Source organism: Aquarana catesbeiana, linkage group LG02 (genome assembly GCF_042186555.1).
Source record: "Aquarana catesbeiana isolate 2022-GZ linkage group LG02, ASM4218655v1, whole genome shotgun sequence".
NCBI lineage: Eukaryota > Metazoa > Chordata > Amphibia > Anura > Ranidae > Aquarana > Aquarana catesbeiana.
In genome coordinates, this window is record NC_133325.1 from 390,214,974 (window position 1) to 390,236,324 (window position 21,351).

At 41.0% G+C, this 21,351-nt stretch overlaps 1 protein-coding gene across 1 annotated transcript in view; it reads right to left on the reverse strand.

Moving 5' to 3' along the window:
* The window catches only part of SRRM3 (serine/arginine repetitive matrix 3), a 643,608-nt gene that overhangs the window by 89,529 nt on the left and 532,728 nt on the right, over window positions 1-21,351 (reverse strand). The window contains exons 6-7 of the mRNA XM_073615202.1: window positions 12,016-12,096; window positions 3,132-3,200 (exon numbers count right to left, since the gene is read on the reverse strand). Coding sequence (XP_073471303.1) covers window positions 3,132-3,200; window positions 12,016-12,096 — 150 coding nt within the window. The remainder of the gene's footprint in view (window positions 1-3,131; window positions 3,201-12,015; window positions 12,097-21,351) is intronic.

Consider the following 21,351-nt stretch of genomic DNA (forward strand, 5'->3'; position numbering starts at 1 on the left):
CTTATTTTCCTCAGTTTTTCCAGTCTGTTATAAACACCTCGCTACACTTTATATTATGAGAAACAATTGTACACAGGGGTAAATTATGAGAAAATTCACTATATAACTGGAATACAGAAATATTAGTTACCTATAGTGTGACCTAAACAACTCAGCATTAGGCTTGGTTTGCCCTATACTCTGATGTTCTCTATGCACTTGTCGGGCTGACAAGTGATGCTTTGGTGCTGAGAGAGCAAATAGTTCTTACTGTTAGTATATCTATTTGATCCACATTGCTTGACTGCATTAGTGTGCTGGTTGTTTGTGTTTCAGCATTGCATGTGCAATGGAATTGGGATCCAGCTTGATTGAATTGGGATCCAGCTTGTTATACATTTATAATATAATATTTGATTATAAGCGATGACCTAGACCTGATATACAGGTGCATCTCATAAAATTAGAATATCCTCAAAACGTTAGATTATTTCAGCAATTCAATTCAAATGTGAAACTCATATATTTTATATAGATGCGTTACAGTCAGAGTGATATATTTCAAGCATTTCTTTCTTTTAATTTTGATGATTATGGCTTACAGCTAGTGAAAACATTCAGGATCTCAAAAAATTTGAATATTACATAAGACCAGTAAAAAATAAAGGATTTTAATACAGAAATGTTGGCTTGCTGAAAAGTATGCCCATTTACAGTATAGTATGCACTCAATACTTGGTTGGGGCTCCTTTTGCATGAATTACTGCATCAATGTGGCGTGGCATGGAGGCGATCAGCCTGTAACACTACTAAGGTGTTATGGAAGCCCAGGTTGCTTTGATAGCAGCCTTCAGCTCGTCTACATTGTTGGGTCTGGTGTTTCTCATCTTCCTCTAGACAATACTCCACAGATTCTCTATGGGGTTTAGGTCAGGTGAGTTTGCTGGCCAATCAAGCACAGTGATACCATGATCATTAAACCAGGTATTGGTACTTTTGGCAGGGTGGGCAGGTGCCAAGTCCTGCTGGAAAATGAAATCCGCATCTGCTGGTGTTGTTCCACTGTGTTTTATCAAGTCTAGAGTCAGCGCAGCCCTCTACAAGGAAATTCTAGAGCACGTCATGCTTCCCTCTGCTGACCAGCTTTATAGAGATGCTGATTTCATTTGCTAGCAGGACTTGGCACCTGCCCACACTGCCAAAAGTACCCAGGCAGAGATGTGGCTGGACAAGAGATACAAAGCCCTATGTAGCCCTAGTGTGCCCTTGCACAGTTGACGACAGCCTGACAGAAGGCTTTGGCTACGGCGGCTTAGAGCTTAGAGCTGTTGTACGGGAGGCTGTCTGAGGATCCTGACTTCGGGAGCGATCTGGAGTGGAGTTTGGAGGAAATCCTGGATTACAAAAATCGGGTGCTGAACATTTTGGAAGTGCTATGGGGACAAAAAGAATGGGACCTGGAGGTCTGGGACCTGGTTAGTCTGCCTTTGGGAGGGGAGAGATGTGACAGAAATGGGACAGGGGCTTTTGGAGGGGACTGCATGCTAGCCTCTTGTCTACTGACTATGGGCTCTGGCATTCCCCCATTGCGTGCCTCCTAGGTGTGCATTCCCATTGTTATTTGAGTAACCTAATGTTTCTGTCTGTTTGCTAATCCTCCTGGAGATTCCTACAAGATGTGATTAGCCTTGTGTCAACTTTACTTCGTTACCTAACCATTGTGGAATGTTTACCCTAATGTGTGATATTTGTTCTTATTGTTCATGTGGTGACTGCCACTATTTTTGACGTGTATAAAAAAAAATTCTGGTCATTAAAGTCATTCCATTGGTTTTACCTCAACATCTTGTCTGCATATGATGCTTGGGGCAGAGGACTGGTATTAGCTAGCACTCTTCTGGAAGGATTTGGAGGGCAGGAGGCACCATTTGGTGGAGGCACCCAGTAGGGGTGCCAGGCGGTCTGTCACATTGTGTTCTGGTCTATTCATTATACACTTTAACATGGCAATGTTTGAACAGTGAAAGGGGTTGTAAAGGCAGAAGGTTTTTTATCTTAATGCATTCTATGCATTAAGATAAAAATCCTTCTGTGTGCAGCAGCCACCTCAGCCTCCTAATACTTAACTGAGCCCCATCTCTATCCAGAGATGTCCACAAGTGCCTCAGCCATTCATGTCTCTCCCTCCTGATTGGCTGAGATACAGCAGCAGCGCCATTGGATCCCACTGCTGTCAATCAAATTCAGTTAGCCAATTAGGAGAGAGAGGGGATGGGGCTGAACCAGGGCTCTGTGTCTGAATGGACACACAGAGCTGCAGCTCGGCTCGGGTGCTCCCATAGCAAGCTGCTTGCTGTGAAGGCACTTGACAGGAGGTAGGGGCCAGGAGAGCTGAAGAGGGACCAGAGAAGAGGAGGATCTCGGCTGCTCTGCACAGGGCAGGTAAGTATACCATGTTTGTTATTTTTATAGAAAAAAACAAGACTTTACAATCACTTGAAGTGACTTTATGACTTTGGAGATGAACCTTACTATCCTGGCACCTATAAAACTTTAGTTGTGCACCAGACCAGACCAGCAGCTGGCTCAGAGCGGAGGGGGAGAACTGCGAGAACAACGGTGTTGGATCTCTCAGTTCTTACTGCAGAGCCGGCGGGGGACAGATGCAGCATCGGATCGATGCATTCACCTAGGTGAGTTTAAAGGTTTTTTTTTTTTTTTTTTTTAAAGTTCATACTCCTCTTTTAACATTTAATCACAGGTTCACTTCAGATGAAAAAACATACAGGAAGATTATGAAAAATTTTGACCCATCTTTAAAAATGGCTAAAAATAGTCATCTGTTTTTCACAGGAAAACCCAACAAGAAGAAGGGTATTATTTGTAGAGTCATGATAGTGATTACTGTGACAGATTGTTACATAATTAGAGAATAAACTATTTGGTTCCAAACCTTAATATTGCACCAAGTCTATCTAGTGACAATAATATCAAGTACATACATGGAATCCTACAACATAGAAACAGTTTTATATATATGCATAGTTATGTGTCTTCTTGTGATTTTTTTTTTTTTTTGTGCGAGCAGTAATATAGTAGTTACAAACAGATTTAGGAAACACTGATTGTCATGAATTCTAAAATAACATTACCTGTCTCTTTTGTGCTTTTTGCCACTTTTCTTCTTCTTTTCTTTTCGCACTGGGGATGAACTATCACAGCTGGAAATAAGAACAGATACTCAATTCTTACTTCTTTGTACTGAAAAAATAAGTGCACTTCCCCCAATCAGTAACAATGACATAAAAACATAATTATTAGAATAAAACCAACTTTAATGAACAATCTCACATTTGGGTTGGAGTGTTTTGCCACCTGAAGCCTGGGCTCTCACGCTTCCTTTCTCTCTCTGCTTAATGTATCATCATTCATATCCAAACACCAAATGATTTTTGAATCTGACCAGTGAATGTGATGAAGTAACTTTACTGAACTTAGTACTGTACTGATGCGTCGATATAGGCAAACTTGCAGGAGGCTTCTCTAATTGCCCCACCACTAGCCACCACCTTTTAAAAGCTGTCTCCTCCCTACTTGCATGCTCCATGCTCTTTACTGACCACAGTGACTGTAAAGTGATACTTACCTTGGTTATACTGGCATCACAGTCCTGCAATAAACACTGGTAAGAAATTTCCCAGATCATCAGATTTTTTAACAGATGGGAGTGGGGTGGACTGGTGCACTCCACCTGGATGAAAGACTTATAGGGTTAGTTCACCTTTACCATAAAAAACTGCCTATGCAGATAAGGGATGTCTGTACATAATACAAACCAAGCAGCTTTGACTAAAGTTGAATAATGCCCTTGCTATATGTGTAGGCCATTTACGTACCTCATGAAGCTTGACTGGGTAACTTCTAAGAATTTGCTAAAAGAGACCTAGGGGGTTATTTACGAAAGGCAAATCCACCCAGCACTGCAAGTGCACTGAAAGTGCACTTGGAAGTGCAGTCGCTGTAAATCTGAGGGGTAGATCTGAAATGAGTGGAAGCTCTGCTGATTATATCATCCAATCATGTGCAAGCTAAAATGCTGTTTTTTATTTTCCTTGCATGTCCCCCTCGGATCTACAGCAACTTTACTTCCAAGTGCACTTGCAGTGAAAAGTGGATTTTTCTTTCGTAAATAACCCCCTAGTATTACTGCTCACTTTAACCATCACAGGAATGAGCTCTCAAATACTGAGCTCACAGCAACTGCATCAGGTTAGAGAAAGCTCATATGAGGCGGTTTAAATCAGAGAAAGAGCTCACTCTTAAGATAGTGTTGGTGAGCAGTAACGCTAGGCCTCTCTTAACAATGTCCTTAGCAACATTCTAGAAGTTTTCCAGTCAGAGGTCATGAGGTACGCAAATGGCCTACAATTACAGGGTATAGCAAGGGCATTATTCAACTTCAGTCAAAGTTGCATTGATTGTTTTATGTACAGACGTTATGCCTTTAAGCCTTGAGCAAATAGAGTGTGCTCCTTGTATGCATTTAAGGCCATTTTTTTTCATTTTGACTAGCGTGTACCCTTAATGTCATAGGCATACAACTTAGTCTAACCACATGGACATCAGCTGCTATTATAATCTTAAAAGAGAGGGAACTGTGTGTATTGCATGAGTTGCTAATGCATTTTTTATTATAGTGTATTGATAAATGTGCCTGTCAGTTTGTTTATGCAAAGATGTCAGAAAAATATTATGTTAAAATATTTTAGTGTGTGTCCTACTTATGGCAAAGGCTTATTATTCATATTCTCTGAGCACCCATAAAATCCTAGGATTGATGCAGAAGTAAAATGCAGAGCACTTTGATCATCGTAAGCATAGAAACCTATTTACAGTTTTTTCCCATGTCTGTGTAATGGTGGATTGATATGTCTGTCCTATACTAAAGATACTACAAATCAGGTCTTCTTATAACAAAACTAAAACCTAAGTGGACCAGAAAAAAAAAAGAAAAGACAAGCTGCAACTTACTATAGTACAGTGTAGGTTCATGTAGGAGGTATTTACACCATCCAGTAAGGACATTCACATTTTTACATCACACATTACAAAATGATTTTCTACAGCTTTGCTAAGCTAGACATCCCATCCACTTCCAATATTAAATAAACTTCAAAAGCAACTATATGCAAAATGATTATTGGCATGAATGGGGAGGGAAACCCTGTGTAAATAATTTTACATCTAGATCCATGCAACTTCTGACACCACTGGCTTGTGTCTTGGTCTCCCTTCATCAGGACTAGAGCTTATATAACCGTGCAGATATGGCGTAGCTCTGCAATCAGGGGAATAATTGGCAAGTAGCTGTGGCTGGTAGTACCAAAGTACAAAATGCTTGCAGTCTTCAGTGAGTTTTGCCTTATTACTACAACTATTACACAAAACAAGTGTAGATACAAGGTCCAAATGCCAACAAATAAACTCATATAGTATAAACCTTATTATGATTTACAGAGCTGTTTGTGAGCTACATTTATCATCTGCTCTGCTGCTCAGCTGATCTCCATCTGATCATTAGTTGGGGTTCTGGATTTTTTTTCCTACCCTGTCTATCTGTTCATGTTTAATACCCTCATGATGACTTCAACAAATAAAGGATTAAAAGTCAGCTCCTTGGCAGAGCTAGCTTTGACAGAACAATGCTATAAAGTAATTTCAACTGCTGAAGATGTAGAAGATGTAGAAAAAAAAATGCTATAGGCAGGTGCTAAACTATGAAGTTTCTAAAAGCAAATTAAACCAAGCACATCATTTCCAAGGAATTAAAATGGCATATTCATGCCTATCTGTCTTTTCTCTACATTTCAGGTGCCATAAAAGTCTTTCATAAGCATGATGGATGTTGCAAATGAATGCCTTTCTCCATTACAACCTAAAGTCAGAAACGTTCCCAGTTACTTGTGGTATGCGAGTAAGACTAAAAACCACATTTGAATCCTAATAACAGAATAAAGAACTTGGTAAGACAAGTAACATGCATTCTCTTTATAACACATTTATAATATAAATTATGTAAAGATAACTCTAGTCAAAAAACAATAACAAGTCCCTTGAAGCAGATATATTGGCCAGTGCCTACCATTTTTACGTGAAGCCATTCTTTGATTCTTCTATGCTATAAAACTGCTTAAGCCTTAAAACTGAAAGGACATTTCTAAGCCTGAAACATGCCAATACTCCTAATGTCAATACACCAGAATGCTAATATTCCTAAAATGTCTTAAGACCACTTTAACACATTGTAAGTCATTACTTAATAGGTCTGAATTTTGGCCAAAGCCACGAAGAGGAAGGGCCTCTAACTCTGAACCCCTCCAGGGAGCAAGGCACTACATTTTCTATCTAGGAAGAAGCTGGAACCAGCCGGAGCCTGCCCACCAAGTACTTGGTGAAGGGCTCTCCCAAAAAGAGACCCCTCCGATTGGGTAGAGGTAAAAGAGCCGAAGGCTACAAAACCTAACCCTGACATCAGGACAGGCCCCAGTAACCTGCACCCTTATTGCTGTGTGTATAAATAAAGTATAAAAACAACAAACACATGTACAGTGCAAAGTGCTCATGAAAGATAGCAAATACAAAAAAAAGTTCCATGTGGAATACCCACAGAGGGCCTTCCAGGATCTATAAAAACTGCTCTAGCTGGCCAAAAGGCCTGTGAAGAAGGCACTGTGCAAGTAAGCATCAATGCCAATGAAAACACGGTAGGGTCCCATACCCATAGTCATTTTCTGGCATCCCTGGGTTGCCACTCCCAGGTGGCACATCACCAGGTATTTCTTGCACCTCCCAGCTCTTGGCAAGACAAATGCCCAGAAAGTCATTATAACCAGGGACAAGCCTCGTGCACCATATTACATCAGAAAAATACTAACTGCACTAAGCCCCCCCCCCCCCCCCAAGAACAAGAACAGATACTACACTTGATCTTAGTGATAAGGTTGAGAAGGGGATACCAAAGAGGATACTGATACCTGGAGAAAGGGGGGAGGTTGTCCACTTTCATCAATCACTTGGACATGATTCTCTACCAGGCCATCCTTAAAGGTGAGATTGGACCATGTGCAGCAGGCAGGCCTTGTGGACTTAAGTTATCACAGGGGTACAATACTTAGTCACCATAATGTTGAAACTTCAAACTAAAGACCAAAACAATGCACTAATCTATTTTAAGCTGATCAAAATAAATGAAGATGAAGAGGCCCTGTTAGCCATGAAGTCTCAAAAAACAACAATCCCACAGGTTCTAAGAAATGTCACAATTGTGCCTCCATGTACTCAGCACAGACTTTTTTGGATACCTCAGAAAAGAAAGAAAATGAAATGCCTCCTGCACGTGAGGCCCTAATGCAAGAAATAACACAGGTGGCCCAGTCACAATCCATCTTTCAGCAACCCTTCACCGAGATTCAGAAGTCAGTAGTACAAGTGGTAGAGACCCAGGCAGGGATGCAACAGTTGATCACCAACCATACAGTAGACAATGACACCCTAACTTAGAAGACCTGCATCTGACATGGGAACAAGCTTGAAAGATAGAAGATTCTCAGCTGAGTCTTACAACTGTGGGTACACTGGGCACTACTAAGCTCAATGTCCAAAATTCAGGCATTCTTGGAATGTAACGGAGGAAGTTTGTCAGCCATTCCAGGATATATTACCTGCAAAGCCATCTGGAAACCTCAAAGAGCGTGTTAGACCTTTAAGCTGAAAAGCTAAGGGTCCATTCCTTCTAGTGAGTAAGGGGCACAAGTGCCACTTTTCACAGTTTGATTTTTTTGGAGCACTACAGCATTTTGTTGATTTTTAGTTGAGAACGGAGCACTTTATAAGAAGGTCCAGTGAGAAATCCATTAATTTTGGGATGATATATTTATAATTGTGTCACGGAGTGTATTTGTTTTATGGACAGTATATTTATATTTCACTTTTTAAGGACTATATAGTTCACTGATTAGTTATATATTTAATAGAATGGAGAGTCTATATATACAGTGTATCCAGAAAGTATTCACAGTGCTTCACTTTTTCCACATTTTGTTATGTTACAGCCTTATTCCAAAATGGATCAAATTCATTATTTTCCTCAAAATTCTACAAACAATACCTTATATTGACAACATAAAAGAAGAAGTTTGTTTAAAATCTTATTAAAAATAAAAAATGAAGAAAAAAATCACATGTATATACAGTAAATGCGTATTTATCGGCGTATAACACGCGCCGGCATATAACACGGATCCCAAGTTTAGGAGGGAATTTTAGGGAAAAAAACTTTTAGGAGGGAAGTTTAAGGAAAAAACTTACATTTAAATGCCCATCAATGTAGCCTTATCGGTGTTAATCTGCAGCCTTGTCAGTGTCATTTGCAGCCTTGTCCAGTGTCATTTGCAGCCTTGTCAGTGTCATTTGCAGCCTTGTCAGTGTAGCCTTGTCAGTGTAGCCATGTCAGTGTACCTTGTCAGTGCAGCCTTGCAGTGAAGCTTTGTCAGTGCAGACTTGTCATTGCAGCCTTTTCATTGCAGTCTTCCAGTTTAAAAATGTCGATGGGTCCTCTTGACCGCTCTCGGGTCCTCTCGACCGCTCTCGGGTCCTCTCGGCGGCACTCGGGTCCTCTCGGCGGCACTCGGGTTCTCTCGCAGTCCCGAGCGGAGCCAAGTGTACTCGGCTCGGCTCCGCTCACAGTCACGCCCAGTCCCTATGTTATGTCCATCATAGGGCGGGACTGGGCGTGACTGTGAGCCGAGCCGAGCCAAGTACAATCAGCTATGTATCTCGGTGGCTCGATCCTCTGCTCACAATCAGCGGGGGATCGGCGTATAACACGCACCCACGATTTTCCCCTGATTTTAAGGGGAAAAGGGTGTGTGTTATACGCCGATAAATACGGTATTCACAGTCTTTGCTAAATACTTTGTTGAAGCTCCTTTGGCACCAATTACAGCCTCAAGTCTTCTTGAGTATGATGCTACAAGCTTGGCACACCTATTTTTGGGCAGTTTCTGCCATTCTTCTTTGCAGGACCTCTCAAGCTCCATCAGGTTGGATGGGGAGCGTCGTTGCGCAGCCTTTTTCAGATCTCTCCAGAGATGTTCAATCGGGTTCAAGTCTGGGCTCTGGCTGGGCCACTCAAGGACATTCACAGAGTTGTCCCGACATAACAAAATGTTGAAAAAGTGAAGCACTGTGAATACTTTTCAGATGCACTGTAGTAGTACACACTGAACTTTTTTCTATCGTTCTGTTCACAGAATACATAGGAATAACACTGCTCTGCCAATCTATACCCACAGTACAGACAATATTGGACAGATTCAATCTTCCTGAGGGCTCTATACAATATAAAGACTGATTTATACTGAATTTTCTCAGACTCAAAAAAACTGATGCTCTGTATGGTACATACATTATTATATTTAGTCTGACTGCTTTGCTCATTACTTATGCTTACAGCCAGTGGCAGCCGCTCATAAGGGGCGCAGCCCCCCTAATTAATGCACCTGGCCCCTAATCTCCATGCAATGCGCCAGACGCATGGATTTCAATGGGCTTTTTTTTTTAGAGTTCTAATTGGGCTCTAATTGGCTTCAAAAAGGGTGGGCCAGTGAGGGATGGAAGTAAGGGGGCCAGGTTTGTTTGCCCCCCCCCCCAAAAAAAAATGGAGCACCAGCCGCCACTGCTTACAGCTGACCTATAAATGTTACAGTGAGAGAAGTAAGCAATATGTATTAAAATTATTGCTATCCTCTTACCAATAGCGATTTGTTTTAAATATTTAATCTATAAGCGCCCTTTTTACTACCAGCAAGCTCTAGCAACTGTTATATAAATTCATACCTTGCATTAGAGTATCCTAAGGCATACACTTTTAAACAAACCTAGATATAACAATCCGTTAAACCAATGAAAAAAATACCTGCCAGCAATGGAGAGGACTATTATCTGTGGCAATATTCCAACAACTAGTTTAAATTGATAAGTTCAAATATCCACAAGCTGTCCAAAAACTGCCAAGCCATAATAGCTATGGCAGATGCCATAGTTATTCTGAATAACTATGGATCTTATGAATAACTATACTTCAACATTTAATTACTCCCAGAAAACAGTTTTGACACTGTTTAATGTCTACCACAAATATTTGAGCTTTAAAAGTACAACTTCAGCTTTCTTAAAATATTCATAGTTTAAGGCTGGTGAGTGATATCATCAATCATTTTCAGCAGATTTTTGTCTTCAGACTTACCAAAACTATGTAATATGAGGTCAAACCAATTTGTATGCAATCAGGCAGGCCCTTGCACAACATGGTTTTGGTAAATCTGAAGACAAAAATCTGCAGAAAATCTAATAGTGTGTATGGGGCCTTAGATGTTGTATTTTCTCTGTCAAATGAAAGATTTAAACATATTCAGCCCTGAACAAGCATAACCAAGCAAGATAGGAAACAAAGACAATATACAAGATAATTATTTTCCAGTGCTGCCTTGCACTGTCAAACTTGCCTGGAAGTACTTTTTTCCTATTTATGGCTCCCTGGGAGCTAATGGATATAAATTTCTACAAAGGCACAGATAGCATTAAAACACTTTTCTAATAAACTTGGTAGGGGTTAGAATTTCTACCAGGCTGTTATAGCTGTCGTTTTCACCACTGGGAGACCTGGCCTCGCTTTCTGTCCCGGTGACAAGTGTCTCCTTGACTGAAAGTAAGGGGAAATGATCACAATGGGAGGCACAGCAATAACAACCTGACAGAGGTTCTAACCCTTCCCCACTCTATACTTTACCAGAAATACATTTGGGATAAAGTTAAGCTTCAATGCTGTTTCCACACAGCCATTTTCTGCAGGCTTTGGTGACATAGCATAAAGGATCACACACCACAAATACAACAGACACCTTGCAAAGCTTTTTACACTAAGAAGTGTATTAAACCCAAATGCAAATATTTATTATATTAGCTTACTAATTCTTAGATGTGATGGCCGCATTTGTTTCCTTTTTAGGCTTTCTTTCTTTTTAAGCTTTCTTTTCTTCTTCTATTTGCATCTGGTGATCCAGCTAGTAAGTTTGTTGTTTTTCAAAAGAACAAACTCTCTTCCAGATGTAAGTTATCAGTTTACAGGGTATAGACAAACCTTTAAAACTGACAGGGGTGCTTACAATGATCATCTTTTATTTATTTATGCAAAACCTTTATCCCAATAGGTAAAAAATCAGTTTGCTGTAACTGATTATAAAGTGTGAGCTGGAGTTTGGCTTCAATATATTTGTGTATTTAAATTTGCTAGTACAATAAACCCTATTCTCCCACTGGACTGACAGTGCTGCTGTCTGCTGTACCCCCCTGTGCACCTTCATCCAGAGTTATGTTTCCCTAATACAGGAGGTGTGTTACTGGCCAGATCACCTGGTAAAGCAGGGAAAAAAAAAAAAAAACTAAAAAAACAAACGAATGCAGCCACTACATCTAATGACTGGTAAGCAGCAATATAATACATTTTTGGTTTGGGGTTTAATACTGCTTTAAAAGCAAAGAACCAAATTTATAGTATCCAATTCAAATTCATAACTGATGACTCATTTATATCAATAGCATGCTTACTTAATATAAAAGAAAAAAGTCACATATGTTACACTCACCTTGCTTGCTTATTGGAGATAAACGATAAAAAAAAAAGTAGAAAGCTTTAGCATATCCCTTATATATCATGGCAAGATTTATGTGCAAGGCTATTTATTGACTGACATTCTTAGTCACTTTTTATTCATGTCTAGAGATAGCATCCTTCCACTCATCTAAAAAACTAATTAGAAAAAAAAATCAGGCTACTGCATTGCAGTGAGGCAGTAATAGCTTCTAAATGTTGCCAATTTATCATTAGCTTCTCCTGGTGGCTCTGGTCCAGCAGGTTAGCCTGATTAAGTGCAGACATACAGCGAACACTGAGAGATGGATAAGAAATCTACTCACCGACTCCTTTTATGTCCAGATTTCTTCTTCTTTCTTTTCTTTGGGGGAGGTGATATTGAGCTGCTCAGTTTTCTGTGGGCCCTGAGAAACATAATGCATACATAAGTACTATTTACATTATAGTGACTTTCGGATAACTTTAATATATACAAGGGGCGTTCAAGTCAAACCGGGGCTTTTCAGTTTATAAAATAAAATAACAAATTTCAAGGAGTGGAAACTGCATTTATTTTACAACATACTCCCCTGCTACATTTATACACTTATCCCAGAGTTTAACTAATGCCTGTAAAGTTCGGGATAGAAAGATTTGTCAGTATGCCTAAACCATCCTAGGACAGCCTGCTTCACTTGGCCACAGAAAGATTTGTCTCTTGTGCAATTTCACGACAGGTTATGCGTAGATTATGCAGGATTAGACGTACCACGTGCTGAATGTTCGCAGGAATGACTGCTGTGAGCTGGGAACCACCATGGCCGGGATCATCACTTATGGACGTACAGCCATCTTTACACCATTCAAATGTCTTATGTCTCATCACTGTATTGTGCTTTATGTCTTCTGTAGACCTTTGCAGGTTTTACACCTTCATTCACAAAAAACTTCATCACCACACGCTGTTCTATGCACGCACTAACACTGTTGTCTGCCATCTTAACAGTCTCTGGATTAATATTAATATTACTAATATTAGTAATAGGACACACTTGCCACTTATCACTGCATGGTAAGTGGCAAGAACCCCCACGCTAGCATCCCTTTTTATACCTGTAAGATCAAATGGCCCGGTTTGACTTGAACGCCCCTCGTAAATCAGTTGACATTTTTGATCTGCCTATAAAAGTGCTAGCTGCCTAGCTGTCAGGGCTGGATTTCTGCATAGATAAACATAGACCGTGGCTTAGAGTGGCAGGGCTGTCAGTGGTGGCACACAGCCACTCACATATCATGTTGTTGACTGTCAGTATCAAAACTCTGTTTAATAGAAAAAGTTCTAGACTGTGGCCCTCGTTGCCAGTGCAAATCTGCTGAGTCCAAATTTTTATTGCCCCTGAATAGTTTAAATTTGTTTTATGGAATGGTGTATTGTGCTCCCAAAGTTTACTCTGCCAGAGACTAAAAACTAAAAATGAACTGTTAGCAAAAACGTAAGTGGACAAACTCGTTTAATGTCTCTGCCCAGAGGCTTGGATGTTTTAAGGTGGCTATGACAAGTGATCTTGTTGATGTGATGGCTAGCCAATCCAGATGACTGTGGTAGAAGAGGGGCACCTCAAGAAAGTTGGACTAAAAAGCCAAAAAGTATAAATCCAGCTATGTTATCCACAATGCTGATCCAATGCCTTCAATACTTTCAGAGACTAAGGTCAAGCATACAGATCGGGAGTTCTGACTTGTTACTTTCTTGTTCTGGGTCATTGATTCTGAAAGTTTTGAAGGCACAGAATCATAATTCCTAGCAAGAAAAACTAATAACTAATAAGTCAATTTGCAAGTGGTGAGTCGGCTATAATTGAGCATTGGGTTGTGCCACATCCAATAATATAGAAAAGAAACAAAATCCCCTTGTGGTGGACTTTTAAGGCACAGAAATTGTTTGAGAAAAATTAATCTAGTTTGAAAAATGTTTATTCAATATAATAAGTACAAAATATAAAAACACATAAAAAAGATGCAATAGAACAAATTTACAGTGCTGTCATCACAACATAGTACAAGTAGTGCTTGTACACATGCATATGTGTATCTCTTTCCTCAAGGGTATAATTAGCGAGAATACTAAGTGTTATGTATATTGAGATGACAACCCTTTCAAACCATGCAGATTAAAAACATATGAATGCAAAAAGATGTTCCCAGTTTCCTTGAGCCGGAGATCCAACACAAGCGGCGTGCTGTCAGTTCTGTGCTGGATGCTGGAGTGAACAGTCACAAGATCAATAGTTGTGGTGACTGTGCTTTCTACAACAAATAACGTTCTTTGCACACTCAAGTGGTTCTTACTCACCATTGGCAGGGTCTTTTTCCTCTTTTTGGCCCCAGTGGGTCCCCTGGTCTCCCCTCCTGGTCTGGTTTATGTGTGAGGGAACTGGGTAAGCTTTTCAGGCTAAGCACCCCTCTTTTTGAGGCACACCACTTGTGTTGGATCTCCGGCTCAAGCAAACTGGGAACATCTTTTTACATTCATATGTTTTTAATCTGCATGGTTTAAAAGGGTTGTCCTCTTAATATATATAACACTTAGTATTCTTGCTTAATTATACCCTTGAGGAAAGAGATACACATATGTGCTCCGAAACGTGTTGGGTGCAAGAATTACTGGTTTACTACTTGTACCATGTTGTGATGACAGCATTGTAAATTTGTTCTATTGCATCTTTTTTATGTGCTTTTTATATGTTGTACTTATTATATTGAATAAACATTTTTCAAACTAGATTCATTTTTCTCAAACAACTTCTGTGCCTTAAAAGTCCATCACAAGGGGATTTTGTTTCTTTTCTATTTAATAAGTCAAAGAAAAATTTGCAAAGCACAGCAAGCCCTAATAGCCAATCAGAAATCATACTTCATTTATAAAACTACACTCTAACTTTATAAAGTGTTATACTCTGACTCTAGCAGCTTATTTCATTTTTACTAAGAAATATTTTATGTTTTAAACAAAAATTCTCTTTAAAACAGTTTGCAGAACTGTAGCTACCGTTTGCACCTGAGTAAAACCTACTCTGAACCAGGTCATATATATAGTTACATAGTTAGTAAGGTTGAATAAAGACACCAGTCCATCCAGTTCAACCTGAGTGAGTACACCCTCACATCAGTCCCTACCCTTAAGGAGCCCACAATGCAAGGTCCCCAACTCACATTCATATACTAGGGCCAATTTTTGGACAGAAGCCAATTAACCTACCAGCATGTCTTTGGAGTGTGGGAGGAAACCGGAGTACCCGGAGGAAACCCACACAGGCACAGGGAGACCCACACAGGCACAGGGAGAACATGCAAACTCCAGACAGGTAGTGTCGAGGTTGGGATACGAACCAGCGACCCTTTTTACTGCTAGGTGAAAGTGCTACCCACTACACCACTGTGTATATATATATATATATATATACCTCAAAATTTCCACTCGCCTGCTCGCATTTGGCGAGTGGAATTTAGCGGAGGGCGAGTGTGGAGCAGAGGGGCAGACTGGGCTGACAGTTCCCTGGCTAATCGCTTCTGGCAGAAGTGGTACGGCCATCAGAGTGGCCCTTTCGCTGAGGAAGTCCACACGGACGATACGCGTTTGAGGGGCACTGTGATGTCAGTACAGCCACCCATCTTGTTCATTTTATGCTGTATACTCCTGCACTGGGTAACAGTGCTTGCTTTGTGAGTAATATTTTTCTTATTTAATAAATTTTATACCTTTTCGTATGGAGAGCACTATGTCCTGTTATTTTTGTTTTTAACATGATATATATCAACCGATGAGACTGAATTTGGGATACTGCCTGTGGACCCCTATCTCCATAATCTACCCTGTGGAAGGGAATGCATGAGTGACCTTGCTGTTAACACAGAAGGTCCACTCAATAAGGTGAGCAGCCTAGACCCTTGGTGGAGGTTCACACTGGTGGTGATACAACGAATACAATCTTATCCTATCACTGCACCCTTTCCTTGCCAACTGAGGGATCCCCCTTCTGCAAGTGGGCAGCTTTTGATCTCCTCGGACTAAGATATACTTTTTGGGACTTTGCCTCATGCGTTTTATTTATGTACGTTTAATATGTACATTTTATGTGTATACATCTGACCTGTATTGAGCGCTGCACACTTATAGGATGCACTGGTGGCCACTGATAGGCTGCACTGATGGCCACTGATAAGCTGCACTGATAGCCACTGATGAGGCGGCACTGATGACCACTGATGAGGCGGAACTGATAAGCTGCACAGATGGGGCTGCACTGATAAGGCAGCACTGACATGCTGCACTGATATGCTGCACTAATGGGCACTAATAGGCTGCACTGATGGGCACTAATAGGCTCCACTAATGGCCACTGATGAGGCGGCAATGATGGGTACTGATGTGGCTGCACTGTTATGCTGTACTGATGGGGCTGCACTGCTATGCTGTACTGATGGGGCTGCACTAATGGCCACTAATGAGGTGGCACTTTTAAGCTGCACGGATGGGACTGCACTGATAAGGCAGAACTGATATGCTGCACTGATGGGCAATGATAGGCTGCACTGGTGGCCCCTGATGAGGCCGCACTGATAAGCTGCACTGATAAGGCAGCATTGGTATGCTGCACTGATGGCACTGATGAGGCTGCCCTGATGGCCACTGGTGAGGCCGCAATGATGGGTACTGATGAGACGGCACTCTTAACCTGCACTGATGTGGCTGTACTGATATGCTGTACTGAGGAGGCTGCACTGATGGGCACTGATAAGGCTGCACTGATGGGCACTAATGAGGCTACACTGATGGTCACTAATGAGGCTGCACTGGTGGGCACTAATGAGGCTGCACTGATAGACTGCACTGATGTGCATTGACGAGGCTGCACTGATGAGTACTAATATGCTTTATGTTAATATTGTTAAAGTTGTTGTTAATATTTTTGGGGGAATTAAAAACTGTATAAAACATTTAACAGTGCAATTTCATGATATCATTTATGAGGGCGTGTTTAGGGGCGGACTTAGGGGAGGGACAGGGTAGAGGTTGGGTGGGGTAATTGATGGCTAGTAACTTTTAAGGCCTGGCTAGTGGATTAGGACTTGGAATTTCGAGCCCTTTCTATATATATATATATATATATATATATATATATATATATATATATATATATACATATATATATATACACACACACACACAATATCTCACAAAAGTGAATACACCCCTCACATTTTTGTAAATATTTCATTATATCTTTTCATGTGACAACACTGAAGAAATGACACTTTGCTACAATGTAAAGTAGTGAGCGTACAGCTTGTATAACAGTGTAAGTTTGCTCTCCCCTCAAAATAACTCAACACACAGCCATTAATGTCTAAACCACTGGCAACAAAAGTGAGTACACCCCTAAGTGAAAATGTCCAAATTGGGCCCAAAGTGTCAATAGTTTGTGTGGCCACCATTATTTTTCAGCACTGCCTTAACCCTCCTGGGAATGGAGTTCACCAGAGCTTCACAGGTTTCCACTGGATTCCTCTTCCACTCCTCCATGATGACATCACAGAGCTGGTGGGTTAGGTCTGCTTGGCCAGTCCATCACCTTTACCCTCAGCTTCTTTAGCAAGGCAGTGGTCATCTTGGAGGTGTGTTTGGGGTCGTTATCATGTTGGAATACTGCCCTGTGGCCCAGTCTCTGAAGGGAGGGGATCATGCTCTGCTTCAGCATGTCACAGTACATGTTGGCATTCTTGATTCCCTCAATGAACTGTAGCTCCCCAGTGCCAGCAGCACTCATGCACCACCAGACCATGACACTCCCACCACCATGCTTGACTGTAGGCAAGACACACTTGTCTTTGTACTCCTCACCTGGTTGCCACCACACACGCTTGACACCATCTGAATCAAATAAGTTTATCTTGGTCTCATCAGACCACAGGACATGGTTCAAGTGATCCATGTCCTTAGTCTGCTTGTCCTCAGATAACTGTTTGCGGGCTTTCTTGTGCATCATCTTTAGAAGAGGCTTCCTTCTGGAATGACAACCATGCAGACTAATTTGATGCAGTGTGCGGCATATGGTCTTAACACTGACAGGCTGACCCCCCCACCCCTTCAACCTCTGCAGCAATACTGGCAGCACTCATACGTCTATTTCTCAGAGACAACCTCTGGATATGACGCTGAGCATGTGCACTCAACTTCTTTGGTCAACCTGCTCCCCATTCACACCTGAAACCTTGTAAAACTAACAAGTCACATGACATCGGGGGGGGGGGTTGGCTAATTGGGCCCAATTTGGACATTTTCACTTAGGGATGTACTCAATTTTGTTGCCAGTGGTTTAGACATTAACGGCTGTGTGTTGAGTTATTTTGAGGGGAGAGCAAATTTACACTGTTATACAAGCTGTACACTCACTACTTTACATTGTAGCAAAGTGTCATTTCTTCAGTGTTGTCACATGAAAAGATATAAAATATTTACAAAAATGTGAGGGGTGTACTCACTCTTGTGAGATACTGTGTATATACATATATATATATATATATATATATATATATATATATATATATATATATATATATATATATATATAGATATAGATATAGATATATATATATATATAGATATATAGATATCTCTATACATATTATTTATTTATTTTAACAGAACAAGTACTACATATATTAATTCATACTGTTTTCTTGCAGATCAGTGGAGCATGCAGAACCTGTGCTGCTCATAGACAAGATCAAACTGATCAGTGAGAGCCAGGGACCAGGTTGCTCAGCTGAAGGTGAATGTGCTTATATAATAAATAAAGCACAGCACAACACAACTATTTCCTCCATTCTTTCTGCCATGTGTGCATCGTTTGTGATATTGCTGGACCTCCACTGTCAGTGGTAGGCAACCTCGGCCCTCCAGCTGTGGTGAAACTACAAGTCCCATGAGACATTGCAAGACCCTGACAATCACAGGCATGACTCCTAGAGGCAGAGGCATGATGGGAGTTGTAGTTTCACCACAGCTGGAGTGCCGAGGTTGCCTATCCCTGGCCTAAGTTTTGTTATAAACTGCATAGGCTACATTTAATTCTTTCTGTTTCTTTAGTACTATTTGTTTCACATCTCTTTGTTAATACGATTTATCATCCGAAAAGAAAGAAGGAACTATATTTTCCTCACTGATATTAACTAATATCTTAGAGAACACCTTGTTACTGTTAATAGTCACTGAAATCCCATTCAGGAGGCTATTCTCTGCAAACTGCTTAAAAAATAAAAATAAATGCTGTTTGCATGTGAAACACACGCAATTACCTTTATGTCTGGGGAGATCTGTCAATTAGGAATGTTGCCTAACTATGTTACTGGTGTAATAATTAGCACGTGCATGTGGATTACCTATTTTTTGGCTGTAAGTTCTGACATAGCACTGCATCTTGGTAGAACTCACATTTATGGAATTATGTCACTTCTTTCTTTTGTAAATTAGAGTCCTAACAATTTTTGACAGCTCCAGTAGTCCCTGAAAGCCGGGTCACACATGGCCACATTGGCCCTACAGATGTTCTTCTCTGCACTATTCAGCACCCAAACATAGTATTTAAAGCAATCATATGGGGGGGGAGTAAAATATTTCTTAACGAGTACTTTGTGTAGAAAACTTCATACTAACCTGTCTGTAGCAAAGCACTGATTCTATCTCACATTGCTATATGTATGGAAGAACATGTCCCCTCTACCTGCTGTGGTTCCTTCAGATGACCCCTTACATTTCTTCTATATCCTGCAGGGACTGGGCGTCAGCAAGAGGAACCACAGCAAAAGTGGTGTCAAATAGGATCAGTGACAAAAACTCTGCTACACAGCAAAGTAACAGCAAACAGATTTCCAGAAACATATAATGCCGCGTACACACGGTCGGACTTTTCGTCTACAAAAGTCCGACAGCCTGTCCGACATACTTCCGACGTACCTTCGGCGGACTTGCGGCAGACTTTCTTACGAACGGACTTGCACACACACGACCACACAAAAGTACGACAGCCTAGTACGCGGTGACGTACACCAAGTCCGACGAGACTATAAAACGGAAGTTCAATAGCCCGTACGACACCCTTTGGGCTCCTTCTGCTAATCTCGTGTTTATCTCGTGTTAGTAGAAGTTTGGTGAGAGACGATTCGCGCTTGTGAGACTCGTATTTTTCAGTTCGTTTTAACTGTTGTTCAGTCTGTGCTTGTGAGGTTTGTATCTGCTTTTCAGTGCGTTTGGTCAGTTGGCATTGAGAAATCTTTGTTTTATTGGCCGCTCGTTCCTGATTTTCAGGTCGTTCTTCACAGGCCTTGCTGTTCTTCAGTGCGTTCTGTTTAGTGCGTTCTGACCAGCCGACCGTTTTGAAGCCATGTTACCTGTACGTACTCGTCGTAGAGCTCGTGCATTGTATGTGCTTGGTGCTGTAGTTTATTCTTCAGCCCAAGACCAGTCCATGAACAGGGCGAGGAGGAGTTCATGGACCAAGAATTGGTTGCTTCAGCGTGACCAGTTCTGTCACATGCCTTTGCTCCGTGAGATCCGTGAGAATAATCCTGAGGATTTCAGGAACTTTCTCCGGATGACGGACCCCGTTTTTGACCGTTTGTTGGCTTTGCTGACCCCCTATATCAGCAGGCAGGATACCTGCATGAGGCAAGCCATCACTCCGGAGCAGAGGCTGGTCGCTACCTTGCGGTATTTGGCCACAGGGAGAAGCCTGCAGGACCTTAAGTTCTCGACAGGCATCTCCCCCCAGGCTCTGGGGATCATTATCCCAGAGACCTGTTCTGCCATCATACAGGTCCTGCAGAAGGACTATATTAAGGTAAGATATTTTTCTTTTATTAGCATCACATGTTCTTTTATGTAATCTTTGATAATGTGATGTATTTCTTGCTTCAAACACTACTTACCATCATTGCAATATAGTGTGAATGTCCCCTTTTTATCCTCACACATGCTGGAATTTTTTCCTGTTATTTTTTGTCATGCATGTATATTTTCCTTCAATAACCTTCCCAGCATGAAGTGATGGGAACATATCCACCTAGTCTACTCATTTGGAATGTATTTTGTTTGAGTGTATTTAGTGTGCTGCTAATGAGCAATTATCTAGATTTCACAACCCCCCCACCTAAACTCACTCCAAATAGTGTGCTGCTAATGAGCAATTATCTAGATTTCACAACCCCCCCACCCCCCCCCACCACCTAAACTCACTCCAAATAGTGTGCTGCTAATGAGCAATTATCTAGATTTCACAAACCCCCCCCCACCTAAACTCACTCCAAATAGTGTGCTGCTAATGAGCAATTATCTAGATTTCACAACCCCCCCACCCCCACCCTCGTTAAAATTTGCTGGAATGTTCTGTGGTGTTGATTTGTCTAAAGCAAATATATGTTGCACTTTGCAAAATGCATGTGCACTCTACAAGTGCATTTGTTCCAGTGCTTTAGTAAATGAGCAGAAGCTCTGCTGATTTCCATCATCAAATCATATGCAAGCCTCAAAGTGTTTTCATTAATTGCCCTTGCATGTGATTGTGTACTCCTTGCAACATGAATGCCTTTTTACATTACCTCATTTACTGTAAGCTGGTTAG